This window comes from Canis lupus, chromosome 16 (genome assembly GCF_011100685.1).
Source record: "Canis lupus familiaris isolate Mischka breed German Shepherd chromosome 16, alternate assembly UU_Cfam_GSD_1.0, whole genome shotgun sequence".
Taxonomy (NCBI): Eukaryota; Metazoa; Chordata; class Mammalia; order Carnivora; family Canidae; genus Canis; species Canis lupus.
The window spans coordinates 42152354-42167153 of NC_049237.1; the positions used below are offsets into that span (position 1 = coordinate 42152354).

General features: G+C 34.0%; 1 protein-coding gene across 29 annotated transcripts in view; it reads left to right on the plus strand.

The window, feature by feature from the left end:
- The window catches only part of PCM1 (pericentriolar material 1), an 80160-nt gene that overhangs the window by 49885 nt on the left and 15475 nt on the right, over window positions 1–14800 (plus strand). For 14 of the 29 annotated variants that reach the window (XM_038560299.1, XM_038560278.1, XM_038560280.1 and 11 more), the window contains 7 exons: window positions 2150–2206; window positions 4848–5020; window positions 5366–5497; window positions 10094–10214; window positions 11578–11736; window positions 11984–12117; window positions 13270–13353. In XM_038560299.1, the coding sequence (XP_038416227.1) occupies window positions 2150–2206; window positions 4848–5020; window positions 5366–5497; window positions 10094–10214; window positions 11578–11736; window positions 11984–12117; window positions 13270–13353 (860 nt within the window). The remainder of the gene's footprint in view (window positions 1–2149; window positions 2207–4847; window positions 5021–5365; window positions 5498–10093; window positions 10215–11577; window positions 11737–11983; window positions 12118–13269; window positions 13354–14800) is intronic. The other 15 variants (XM_038560295.1, XM_038560289.1, XM_038560296.1 and 12 more) reach the window with 3 other exon arrangements.

Genomic DNA, 14800 nt, shown 5'->3' on the forward strand with positions numbered 1-14800 from the left:
AATGTAAACTGGAAATATTTTTTAATATTCTGATACTAGCTTTTGACACTTTCTGATGCAATTCTAAGCAAAAAGGTATAGTTGATAGTAATTTGGAGCTGATTTGAAGTTCTGAAAAATCTCAGATAAGAATTTGATATAAAATCATATCATTCCCTGCGTCAAATCTTTGGCTTCACTGTGGTTACAGGGGAGAGTCCAAGTGCCTTAATGTAACATCTGGCCAGTGGAGATTTGGCTCTTTCTTGCGTATCTAGGCTCTTTTCTCCCCACCCTCTGCCTTGACGTTGCCTCTTTCCCTGGCGCAGAACTGAAGTTTTCCCACAGCTATCATGCTGTTACTCACCGCAGCAGGTGTCTCTTCTGCCTTCAGTCCTTTTTGCTCTTTGTAAGCCTTTTTCTCTACTGGAGTCTTAAAGATTAATTCTGCAACTCTGAAATTGCATCACATCGAAGCTCAGATAACTTTCTCTTATCTGAGAAAGAGAACTTCTCTTTCCCCTTTCTTGTTTCTGTTGTAGCCTTTGTAAATCTCTTCCGTTGCCCGTGTCACATCTCGTGCTTGTTTAAGTGTCTTTGTCACCTTTTTTAGCCTCTTGGCAGCAGATAAATACCTTTTCATATTTGTGCCTTAAATGTTCCCATGGCATTGGACACATGGTAGGCACTTAGTATGTGCTAATTGAATGAAGGAATGGAGTTGTACATGTTTGCCACTGTTGTACTCTAAGTACTGGTACTTTCCTGATTCATAAAGAACAAGTGCATCTCAAAGAAACATGGAGAGGGGGCAGTAAATAGAGATCCTCAGCTCTCAGGTGTCAATAAGAGCTTTGGTAAAAAATCATAGTAGTACTGTTTGTATTATGCTTTACTACTTAAAAACTAAACAAATGTACTCCTCTCATTTGAGCCTCATAGTGCTTTGAATTGTTTTTTCCATTTTGTAGATGAGGAAACATGGTCAGAGTATCCCTCCTTTTTCCCCAGCTTCATAAACAGCTAGTAACATAAACTGGTACTGTTTTTCTTGAAAGCTTCAAAAGTTGTGGCCTTATCTCAGTAATTGTACTTATCTATGCTAAGGAAACAAAAAGGAAAAAAAGTTGGGGTTCAGTGTTGTCTAAACAGTATGATTCCAACTGTGTTTAAACAAAAATTGGAATGCATAAAGACTAGAAGAAAGTATATCAAAATGTTAAGAGTGATTTTATCATCTTTAAACTCTTCTGTATTTTCTAAACCTTTCATAATTGAGTATTTCTTTTTATTTAATCAGAAAAGAAACCTCACATTTGTTTGTATTTCGAATCAACTTCCTCACAGTCATATTGCTAGGAAATGGCAGAGTGAAAGTTTTAATCCTGGCCTTCTCTCAAGTCTAAAGGATCCTTTTGGCAAAACTATCAATTCTGACACAACCCCTACATTTTACAAAATTTAGTAATTTTTATCTCATCTCATTGTCTTTATCGAAGAGTGAGATCTTCAAAGAGTAAACAGTTGGTGGAAGTTGGGGAACGGCACTAAATTGAAAGGCGGGCTGTTTAATTAATTGGATATTATCAAGTTACCTAAATAATAGTTATAGGACTTCAGACCTTATAACTGTTACTTAGAAAACTATAATGATTGAATTTTGGTGCACTAAAAAAATCCTTGAATTGTATAAAATATACCTTGTGTGTATTTACATATTCATTTTCATCAAAGACTTATTTTTAGATTTAATCATTACTTTCAGATTCTTTATAACATAGACTAATGGTTTTTGTTATATGATTACTGGAGTGCAGCATATTTGACTGCTAGTACTGAATTTTACAGTCCTCTCGTCCCTCAGGGGTTGTAGGAGGTTCACTTTGATGTGTATGCTTCTGAGAGTGAACAGCAGAAGTTTATTATATGATAGTCATCATCAGTCACATTAAGTTTATATATAAGCTTATAACAAGTCTTCTGATATTTTCCCTACTAAAATTTTTAAACAAATTATAAACCATATTTTGTGATAATATTTCAGTTCAGGCAAGCAGTTTTAAAGAAATTTGCTTTTATTTAAAAAAAATTCACTTACTCATATTATATACCCTGTCTTTACTATTCATACACATTTTATGTTCATCCTTATGTCTGCCCTTTCCTACAGCACATGCTAGGAGAATACTACAGCAGTCTAACAGAAATGCATGCAATGAAGCACCAGGTAACAACCTGCTTAGTTTTGGTGTCCACTTTTTGTTAATTTTTTTCCATTAGTCTTAAATATTATTCTTAGTTTTATTTTAAGATATAGCTTAGTGTATATATGTCATTTGGCTAGTTAAAGTGAGAGAGAATTCATATTCATAAAATTCTGAAGGCTTTCATTTGTAATTTTTGGGTGGTAAAATTAGCTGCTTTTCTTGTTCTCATTTTCGATTACTGTATGTAACATAACCAACACATTCATAAAGATAGTAGAAAAAAATTTTTTAAATTGATTGTTTTATTTGAAGTTACTTATTTTATATTTCTTAAATGCTTAAAAGCATTAATGTTTTTTGAAACAATTTTTTCCCTAGCTTTACAGTGATTTGCAGTGTTAAGTATTGTGTGTAACTTCTGTTGTGCTTACTTTTCATTACTAGTCAGTATCTATAAAAAAAAGCCAATAAACCATTAAATAAAATTGATGACATGCAAAGACCATGATAAATAAAAATACATGGAAAGTTACAAAGATTCCAAAATACCGTTTTTGTCTTTACACTGTGTATTTTCTTTAAACATGTTTCTGTGTGATTTAGAATTATAAATATTAATGCCTCCTGCACTATACATAAGTGAAAAATAAAAGCTTATTATGAATCTTAGGAGATTCTAAAAAGAAAAACAAAGATTTAGCACAGACAACGCTTGAATTATATTTTTGACACTTCCTAAAGAAAAGAACTCTGAAAATAGGATAAAAATAAGATGGATTCAGAGAAACCTGAGTAAGATCAAGGGTTTTTCTAGCCTACACTAATGCATTTTAGTTTAGGAGGAGAAACTGGCAAAAACTCTCCACCTCTATTGTAGGGCTAGGGAAGTGTGGGCAGTGAAGCATGTGTTCAGTCAGCATAATTCATTATTCAGGAATAATTTCATCTTTAATGATACATAATTTAAAATGATAATTTTATATATGGAGGTATGACAGATGCCATTAAATATGCTTTATTATATCTTTGAAATAAGCATTTTCTAATTGGTCAAACTACAGTATATAAATTGGAAGTTTGCATATTAAATTATATCTTCTTGGATTTTTCCTTTAAGTAAAGATTTACTACAGAGATAATTTTAGTTCCTACTTATACCATATTTGAATATTTTAAAACTATTAACATAACTTTTAATATTTTATATTTATTATTATTTTATAATAATTGTAGAAATTAGGACCTGAAGATGTTAAGATACAAGATGTAAGTTAGTAGGAAGCTTTTTCTTTAGGCCTCATTTGCTTTGCATATTTTTACCCTCTCTTGCAAAAAGTGAATTAAATATTTACAATCTTTGTATATTTATTTAAAAAGCACAATATATTCACTCAATATTTTAAATTCTTTTTCTTTGGTAACTTGTCACACATATTTGCGGAACCCAAATATTTAGCTACCCATGGTTCTACTGTTGCTCTAGAAAGGGTACAGAGTTTGATAGCTAGACTAGCTACTTAGAGATTTTTTTTTTTTTAAGATTTTATTTATTTTAGGGGCACCTGGGTAGGTCAGTGGTTGAGCCATCTGCCTTTGCCTCAGGTCGTGATCCAGGGGTCCTGGAATCAAGTCCCACTTCTCCCTTTGCCTAGGTCTCTGTGTCTCTCTAAAATAAATAAACTCTGTTTTTTAAAGAGTTTATTTATTTTAGAGAGAGAGAAGAGTGCATGTGTGCACGTGTGAGAGTGGGGAGGGGTGAGGGCAGAGGGAGAGAATCTTGAGGCCTGTGGAGGCCTGTGTGAGGCTTGATCTCATGACTCTCAGATCATGACCTGAGCAGAAATCAAGAGTCTGATGCTTAACAGACTGAGCCACCCAGGTGCTCTAGAGGTTTTTTTTTTTTTAATAGAGAACTCAAAATGGGAAGTTTCTAATTTGCACTCTTAACAATAAAGGTTTGAATATATACCTTTAACAGTGATAATTCTGTGTTAACAAACACATATAGCAGAATTGTTGAGTGATGCCGATTTTGTGAAACTGAGAATGTGCATTGGATCATGCCAGTCTGACTTACACTGAGTGGGGTCAGTAAGACACTAGCAAAATTGACCTATATTGTGTACCCTCACAAATTCAATTTTTCATCAATGCAACATAGCTGATTTGAGAATTAGTAGTCCTAACTAAATAGACCTTAAAATAGTAACTTTTATTGCCAGCATTCAGTTTATTCTAAATATTAACTAAAAGAATTTCCTTCTCTGTAACAAAGTTCATATTAGCAAAAAAAAAAAAAAAAAAAAAGGGTTATTTGTAGTTAATTCCGTTCAAGTGCTGAAAGATTTCCACTGGTCATTTCTATGAAATGTGTAAAATTTTCCAGATAGTTTTTTTGAGAAATAAGCATGGCCTGAGTAATGCTAGGTAATATTATTCATACATTTAAGTATTTTCTCTATAGTATATATCTTGATATTTTTGAGACTATTTTTATCTTGGTAATTTTTAAGATTCTTTTTCTACTTTAGAAGTCCTGAAATAGAATTGAGTCTGTTCTGATTTTTAAGTAATTTAAACCTAAATAATGATATCAGCTAATAGAAATTGTTAGGAATGTATTTTACCATTATTACCTTCCTGATCTTTTATATCTTCCAGAAACTGGGAGTGATTTTTCCATGTTTGAAGCTTTGCGGGATACTATTTATTCTGAAGTAGCTACATTAATTTCTCAAAATGAATCTCATCCACATTTTCTTATTGAACTCTTCCATGAACTTCAGCTACTTAATACAGACTACTTGAGACAAAGGGCTTTATATGCATTGCAGGTATCTGGTACCCAACATTCTTTTTTAACCCTTTCTGGTACCGATTTTCTTCATGATTTTACTGTTTGCTTTCTTACACTGAAGTACATCCTGTTCCATAGGTGTTATGATGTTTTTCGTGTGCTTCCTTGCCATTTTAAAACTTATTGTATAGCTTAAGTAGCCTTTAGATAAAGTCTTTCTCTGAGAAGTTTCTTTAGTGTTTTACCTTAAATGTTACTTCTTTCTCATAAGTAAGGTATGAGATAAGGAGTATTGTATTTACTTACCTGTTTGCTTATGCGTTTAAATTGGTGATAAAAAATAAATGTTTTACATAAGTAACTATCTTATTTTCTTATTTAGGACATAGTAACCAGACATATTTCTGAGAACCATGAAAAAGAAGGAGAAAATGTAAAGTCAGTGAATTCTGGTACTTGGATAGCATCAAACTCAGAGCTTACCCCCAGTGAAAGCCTTGCTACCACTGATGATGTAAGCTGATAATGATTAATGAATGTAGTTGTAATTTTAGTATGTAGTAAACAGAAGTAAGTTGTTATAAATTGTGAATATACTCGATACTTGGTTTTTAGCTTTCTTAAAAAGCTAAGTGTAGCACATTATCTTGAGGTGAGGTATATAACTCAAAATATATCAGCAAACACCAAAAATTATAGATAAATGCTAAAGTGTAAAATAGCTGTGTTTGTATTTCTGATGCCCAATATAAGGAATTGACTCACAACAGACATTTAGTAAAAATTTGTGTTTATTTAAGGTACTCAGTAAACCAGACTGTAGTCAGATCACAGAACCCTATAATAAATAAATACAAGATAAATCAAGTCTTTGGGTTTGAAGAGAAGCCTGGGCAAAAAGAATGTCATCCAGGAAAAAACATGAAATTTAATGTATTCAATTTTATGAAGAAAATTTTGAATGAAGTAAAGGAGCTTGGGAATGGGAGAGTGGTGAGGGAAATCATATATTTTCAATAAACTGTGTCCTTCAGTAGCCCCCACATAGCACATAAGCCAGTGAATGATTTGATGGCAAACTGCTAGGATAGTGAAGAGGTAATATGCTAGGTATTTCGAAAACACCTACTTAAAGGTTTGGACTGTAATTCTATTATAAAAGATATTATGGGGTCCTGGGATGGCAAATACATTTCTTTTCTATGCCAGCTCTAGTATGTTGATTTTCATGGATAAGAATGCCAAATATCTGCTCTATGTAGAGAGCTGGAAGTGGTATTACTTTGTTTCTGCCCATTGCTGATATACTAGCATTGTATGTTTTTTTGATAAGATAGTATTTCCTCAAAAGATTTTTTTTTTCACATTTAGTAATTTCCTTGTAACTGTTGAGGACTTTTTCTGAATTTTTGCTCTTTAACTTGTGTTTATTTTTTTTTTAACTTGTGTTTAAAAACTACTTCCCCAAGTCCTCTTTTCTGCTCCAACTCCACTACTATGCTGAACACAAACTTGTGTCCAAAAATGATAACAGTTTTAAATCACTTTACAATGTCAAATATAAATTAATGTAAGTATTTCTTGGGATTGTTGTTATAACTGATGAAAATTGTATATTTGTTTTTGTAGAAAATGAAGTGTGGTCCAGCCATATACATAAATAGGGAATATGTGGTTATATTAAAGTTTATTATGCACTGAAATAACTTGGTGAGAGCAGGAATGGTTTCTCTGCCTCCCATAACTCCATTGCCTCCCTTTTTATCCAGATTTTATATAGATGGTATTAACTTTGTTATTTTAAAATATTTGAGCACATTGGCCTTTAGTATCAATAAATAGCAAGTTGAAAATTGAGATACGATGTATGATAAAGTTAATCTGACAAGATTCTAGAAGTTTTTCCTTATAACTGTTGATAACTTAAATAAATGTAAAGATACTGACCTTAATAAGTAGGTATCTTAGTTGGGCTTGGCACAACAAAATACTACAGACTGGATGCCTTAAACAACAGCCATTTATTTTTCACAGTTCTGGAGAGTGGGAAGTCCAAGATCATGGTGTCCGCAGATTGGTACTTGGTTAGGACCCTCTTCCTGGCTTGCAGATAGCCACATTCTCCCTGTGTCCTCACATGGCTCTGATGTCTCTCTCTCTCTTTTTTTTTTTTTTTTAAGATTTCATTAATTTAATCAGAGACAGAGAGAGAGAGAGAGATCGGCACAGGCAGAAGGAGAAGCAGGCTCCATGCAGGGAGCCTGACGTGGGACTCAATCCTGGGTCTCCAGTATCACACCCTGGGCTGAAGGCAGCGCTAACCGCTGAGCCGCCAGGGCTGCCCTGGTATGTCTTTTCTTAAAAGGGCGCTAATGCCACCATGGGGGATCCCACTCTCATTAACTCATCTAAGAACTTGATTACCTCCCAAAAGCCCACCTCCTAATACATTGGGAGTTAAGGCTTCCACATAGGAATTTGGGGGGGGGAACACAGAGATTCAGCCCATAACCACACAGACCCGGCACAAATAACTGTACTTGTTATTTTAGTATCATTTTTTAAATAACTAAATCAGTTCTTTAATTTTTCATCCAGAACTTAAATTTGTCATTAATTTAACATCCTCCCTTTATTAGTGCTCTTTAATCAGCAGCAGCACAACATCCAGTGTTCCTACTCAGCTATCTAGAGCAGTGCTGTCCAGTAGAACTTACTACAACGATGGAAATGTTTTATATATGCATTGTCTAATATGGTAGCCATTAGCTACATGGGCTATCAAGCACTTGAAATGTGGGTAATGGGACCAAGGAACTAAATTTTAACATAAATAGCCACATGGCTAGTAGTTTCCCTGTTGAACAGATACAGACTCTCATTCTCCCAGGTTTCTATGCCAAAGTCTTTTTTTTTTTTTTTTAAGATTTTAATTTATTTATATGAGAGAGAACAAGAGAGATCACAGAAGGAGAGGGAAGGCTGACTCCCTGCTGAACAGAGAGCGCAATGTGGGCTCGATCCCAGGATGCCGAGATCATGACCTGAGCCAAAGTCAGATACTTAACTGACTGAGCCACCCAGGCACCCCAGGCCAAGGTCTTTTGAGCTAGCATATACATATTCCAGAGACATATTTCAGAGTGTGTAAGAGCCTTTATGGCCAGGAAAGAGAAAAGTAAAAGGCATCTGAGAATTAGAAGTCAAAGAGGATTAAGAATTGAAGTTTAGGGAGAGGAAGAAACACTTTTTATCTTGTATTCCAAGTGCCGTAAAATGGCAAAAGCACATCTACTTTCCAATTTTCATTGAAGGAGGAACAAAATGGTTCCGTTTCCTAAAACATGTTCCATAATGCCTAAATTTCCTTTAATCAGAGAAAGAACTTTTATTTCATAATTGAAAAGTTTAAAAGATTAATAGCTAGGAGAAAGAACACAGTTGTGAAATGAGTTTTAGAATGTGAGACTCCCCTTAATCACACTATACACAGAAATTATTTTGAAATTAAAGTCCTGAAAAGTCTAAAACTATAAAACGTCTTTAAAAAATCTTCATGATTTAACATAAGCAAAGATTTCTTAGGGTGCACAAAGCATTAACTGGAAAAGAAAGGAATTGACAAACTAGACTTAATTAAAAATAGAATCTTGCGGGATCCCTGGGTGGCGCAGCGGTTTAGCGCCTGCCTTTGGCCCAGGGCGCGATCCTGGAGACCTGGGATCGAGTCCCACATCGGGCTCCCAGTGCATGGAGCCTGCTTCTCCCTCTGCCTATGTCTCTGCCTCTCTCTCTCTCTCTGTGACTATTATAAATAAATAAAAATTAAAAAAAAAATAGAATCTTGCTTTTCAAAAGACACCATTAGGAGAACATAATCTTGGTACATATATCTGACAAGGACTATATAGAAATGACAAATCCCGACTACATAAAGAACTTTTACAATTCACTTATAAGACCAACGACTTGGTAAAATAGGAGCAAGAGATTTGAACAGGCACTACAGGAAGAAGATCTCTAAACAGTGGTCAGTGTGCAAGTTAAAGCCACAGGAGAAATTACCTCCCATGCACGAGAAAGGCTGAAATTAAAAAGATTGACAATTAGAAGTGTTGGTGTGAATGTAGAGCATTTGGAACTTTCACACTGCTTATGAGATTATAAAATTGTACAACCACTTTGGAAAGCAATTTGGCGGTTTCTTAAAAAAAAGTTAAACATAAACTTGGCATGTGACCAGTTTTTCTTATAGATAGTCATCCAAGAGAAATGAAAACCTAAGTCCACAAAAACATTTGTATTCTAATGTTTATAACATCTTTAGTCATGATAGCCTCAAACTGGAGCATCAGATAAATGGATAAAATATGGTATATGCTTACAGTGGAATACTATTCAGCCATTAAGAAATAATGAACTTCTAAAATATGACAACATGAATTAATTTCAGAAACATATTGAATGAAAGAAAAGCAGCCAGACACAGAAGAGTATATACTGAATTGTTCTAGAGCCAGCAAGACGATCTGTGGTGATAGAAATATTATGAGTGGGGTGTAGTGGAGACTGACTACAGAAGGATACAAAGGAACGTTCTGGGCTGATGGAAATGGTCTTTTAGGGAAGGTGGTTACATGGGTGTATGTTTTTTTTAGAACTCCTCAAACTGTGTACACTTAGTGGGTGCACTGTTGTATGTAAATTATATTTCAATAAAGTTCATTTTAAAAAATACGAATGATGCTGTCATGTTTTTCTTTTGATAAAACCAGATATAGTAAGGTCCTAGGCATTGTTAGGCTTCCGAGATGGGAGAATTTCCCTGAGGGTGTAGAAATAATTTAAAATGTTTACTTTTCCAAGTTAGAATTTAATCAGCAGCTGGCTCTGTGTATTTTCATCTACTTAATGATACATGTTCTGAAAGGTTACTTAATATTTTAATATTCTTTGTGGCTGTTCAACCTTTAATAGCTTTGGTTATATCACAATTTTAAGTATATAGTTTTATGCAAATACTTAGCTTCTATATTAAATCTTTAGTATTTGTCATAAAATTTTTAAAAGAAATATTAGTGATTTTTATTTTCTTTAAACTATAACTTAGGAAACTTTTGAGAAGAACTTTGAGAGAGAAACACATAAAATAAGTGAGCAAAATGATGCTGATAATGCTAGCGTCATGTCTGTATCTTCAAATTTTGAGCCTTTTGCAACAGATGATCTAGGTAAGCAGAATTTTTTATAATCTTAGGAACATGACTTTAATACAGCCTTTGAATTATATTGATTAAGAAACAAAAGTCTAAAAAAGGCAAAATGTGGTGGAAAGACTGGACTTAAAAGTCTATCAGTGTAAAATCAAGAATCTTCTGTTAACTCTTTAGCCTTTGACAAATCATCTCATATTCTGACTGCATATTCTAAGGAAATGGGAGTCTTAACCTATCTTGCTCTATGTTCTTTGAAAAATATATAGAACTTTCTAGCGTGTCTGATAGCTCAAGAAATGTTAACTTACTTCCCTTAAGGTTTTCTAGTTAATGGGAAAAATTTAGAGGTATCAGGGCTTCATCCAATCACATTTTCAATAATACTCACTTCCTAATTTGCAAGAACTGAAATTTCTTAGCATAGATAATACAGTGAGAAACCCAGCTAATTCTGAATGTACATTGATGCATTACTTTTTGTTTTCATCATTAGTAAAACAGATGCTTGGTGGGGTATATAATTCAAAGGAAAGAATAAAAGCCAGAATCTCAGGACTTGGAAAGGAGACTCGGGAAAAGAAACACATGCTCAGTTTGTTTTCCTGGCTGTGGCCAATTCAGATACCAGAGGTTCGATCATTCAGACCTCTAGGGTACTTAGTTGATAAAATGATCTAACGTCCTATTATTCTAGTGTTTGCTCATAGGATAATTAGATTTAGATGATTCCAAAGGCCTACAAAGAAAGGGGCCAAGCCTTGCCCTGTTATTAGGTATGCACCTTTTACCAAAGCAGTAAGTCTTTCTTTTGCCTTACAGTGACTATCACGGACTCTAAGCCTAGCTCTCTTCTGAGGAAATCAAGTCTGAGCTGATTTCATCCCATTATAGAGACAAATCTCTCTGTGTCCCGCTCTGTTTCCTTCATTTATTCCCCCTTTCTGAGTTACCAAAATGACTTTGAGTCCTCTCTGTTTTGTTTCATTTACTGATTTTTTTTTCTCAAAATCCTTCACCCCTACCTAGCTTTGCCTAAAGTAGATGAAAACTGGGAACTCTTTCTTAGGCCTTTTCCTTACCTTCTTTACTTGCATTCAGTTAGATCCTTTTCATCAGAATTTGGGTGACATCTTGGGATTTATTTTCTTTGTACTGTTTACATGAAGCAACATAGTGACTATGAAATCAATATGGGCTTCAGAATCTAAAAGAGTAATATATGCCAAGTCACCCAACTAGTATAGTGTTTGGAACTTGCTACTTTTCCTTACCTATGGTCAGACCTTTTTTTTTTTTTTTTTTTTAATTAATACATTGTGAGGAATACATGGTAAAGTTTGCTTTATATATTCTCAAAATGTTTCTGTTTCATATGTAGGTAACACTGTGATTCACTTAGATCAGGCATTAGCCAGAATGAGGGAATACGAGCGTATGAAGACTGAGGCTGAAAGTAGCACAAATATAAGATGCACCTGCAGAATTCTTGAGGATGAGGATGGTGCTGCCGCCACAAGTATGGTTACTAATTTAGAAGGTGTGTTCTCGGTTGAGTAAAAGTACAAAAACTGTTCTATATGTAAAGAAAATGTATAGCCTCACCTGATGCCTAATAGTTTTATTACCACTTTCTTTTAAATAAGGGTGCTAAAACTATATAGATTCTCCTTTGTATTATTTCAGCATAAAATCATCAGATTTCAATATTTAGAATTCTGAATAACGCATATGTCTAATGTCACAGGCTTTATTTTGCTAATGAATCATTTTCTTTTTAAAAATAGAAACTCCTATTGAAAATCATGGTTCACAACAACCTGTAAGTGAAGTTTCTACTGTTCCATGTCCTAGAATTGATACTCAGCAGCTGGACCGGCAAATTAAAGCCATTATGAAAGAAGTCATTCCTTTTTTGAAGGTAAGCAATATTTTTTTTTAAATAAATACTTTCTGTGTTTTGTTCTCTAATACTTATAAAAGACTTCATTGTAGTAAATTCAGAAAATAACAGGTAAACAAAAGAAAGCTAAAAACACATTGGTTTCATCAATTATTCTGTAAATTTATCTCCTGTTATTTGTAAAATATATACTCACCCCCCAGAAAAGGATATTTCTTTTCCTATAAGTTATAAGAATATGTATATATATTTACATAGATATATTTGTGTAGATGGGTACATTTGATAGTTTGAAACCATTCTTTGAGGTTGAGTTGACTTAAACTATGCAAGCATTTATTTGCTTTCATTTTAGGCATAGATAAGTGTTGCCTTTTTTGTGTTAATGCTTTTGTTTTATCATGAGCGATCCAATAAATACCTTTAAGCATGGCTTTTTTGATAAAATTATAATTACTTAGAAAAAAATTATAATTACTTAGTAATATACTAAGTATATTTGCAATATTTTTTATCTTGAAATAATTTTTAATGTTTTAAAATTTAGTGCACACAAATACATGTTTTAGCTAAAGAATGAAAATGTATGTATGGTGTCTAATAAAATTGACATTACAAAAGAAGACCATGTTAAAACCTCAAGATAGAAGTAAACATTTAAGTAAAACAAAACCCAAAAAAAACCCATATGCTAAGACATACTGCCTTTAAAATCCTGATAAATAGAGTTGCCTAAATGCAGACTTGAGACATTGAGATTTTACTTTAGGACTAAAAAAAACCCCAAAAGACACCAGAATGCCTCTCATTTTAAATGTGTTTTTAAAAATGTCTGCACATTGTTTTCCTGCTGGCAATTGCAGTGTAATCAAGTAGATAATAAAACAGCTGTATTCCAATAGGATGATAAAAAAGTATGCCATCTGGTCTTCCTGTTAAGTATAGTTTACTTCATAAAGCAACAAGAAGTCACACTACATACTACTTTTCTATGTCAGACCTTCCCTGCCACTCATGCTCCAAAGTGAACACAGTTGAAAACTCCTTAAGAGAAAATGAAAACAAAAATTTTCACGTTTATAGTTTCTAAGCATAGGATAATCTGTGCAGAAGGAAAGTACAGGAAGAGTGTTACCATTGATGTGCTCTTCAGGAAAATTCTACTTACAGATCCTCAGATGGATAGAATCGCTGATTTACATACTGGTCATTGGGAGGAAAAAAACAAGACTTTCAGAATTTCCTCAGATTTTGGTAGGTCCTTCCAAAATACAAAGATCAGAGATAATTTATTCATATAGTCCTTTCCTAAAACTTTATCAAATAATTAAGTAGCACCATAATGGCGGAAGTCATAGTGAGGAAAAGGAGGTAAGGGAAGAAAAGAGTACTCCCTTTTTACTACCCACTCTTCTCTATCAGACTACTAGGATTCAGTGAGTTCTTAGTGAATACAGTAATCAAAATGTGTTTTATTGGAATAAAGTACTTTCTAGAGGGAGTCTGCCCAGAATGTAGTGCTTCCTTTAACATTTCAAAAGAAGTATGTAATTTCAGGGCAGCCTGGGTGGCTCAGCGGTTTAGTGCCGCCTTCAGTCCAGGGCCTGATCCTGAGAGACCCAGGATCGAGTCCCACGTCAGGCTCCCTGCATGGAGCCTGCTTCTCCCTCTGCTTGTGTCTCTGCCTCTCTCTCTCTCTCTGTCTCTCTCATGAATGAATAAATAAAATATTAAAAAAAAAAAAAAAGGAAGAAATATGTGATTTCAGGACAAGCAGATTTCTCTAAAATCCTAATGACAACCAGTTGCAGCTTGGCAAAGTTTTGCTTTAATGCTTAAGAATGTCAGATGATAATGATACTTAGAAGAGCATCTTTGTCACCACAGGGTAAGAATTTAAGCCGCACAAGAGGCATCTGCTAGCAAGTTATATGACTAAAAGAACCCAGAGTTCATCTATTTCTCTTTCTTATGTGAACTTCACTGAGCTATGGGGATCTCCTGGGGATCTAGGTTTATGGTTAACTTCCCTTCTTATTATAAACAAATCAATTCTAACCACCACGCCTGCTTTATGTAAAAATATCAAAACCTTATAAACCTTTATTGGTAGCAATATTTATTTACTATGTAATTATTTTCTGAGGTTTAAAATATCTAGATGATTTAGCTTTATGCTTAGGGAATGCAGTCATCTGCAGTTAGGAAATTTTATTGCTTTTACCATTTTGTGTCTGATTTAATTGATGTCCTCTCATAAATATTCACTTACTAAATTTAGCATTTCAGGAAGTTTTTGAGGCCAACCAGTGAGTAGAACTAATGATTAGATTTTAACTGTTATGTCTCATTTCACTTCAAATCTTGACTTTCTTGGTAGGATTATAGAACTTCTTTGTTAAAGTCAGCATTATACCCAGTCACCTAAGCTAGACTTCTTGACTCTCACAACTTCTGTCACCAGAAGTCAAAAATTGATTTTCATCTTAAGAGCAATCACTTTTCTTCTTTCCAATACATAATCTTAACTCAGATTCTCATATTTTGCCTAGCCAGCCTATCATAATGGGCATGAAATGAATGTTTACTCAGGAGACTCCTTAGCCTTCAAGAGATTTCACTACTGGACCTGATACATACTTTCCCAACTTTATCTCTCCCCACTCTCCTACTGTTCCACTCACTCACTCACTTCAAATTA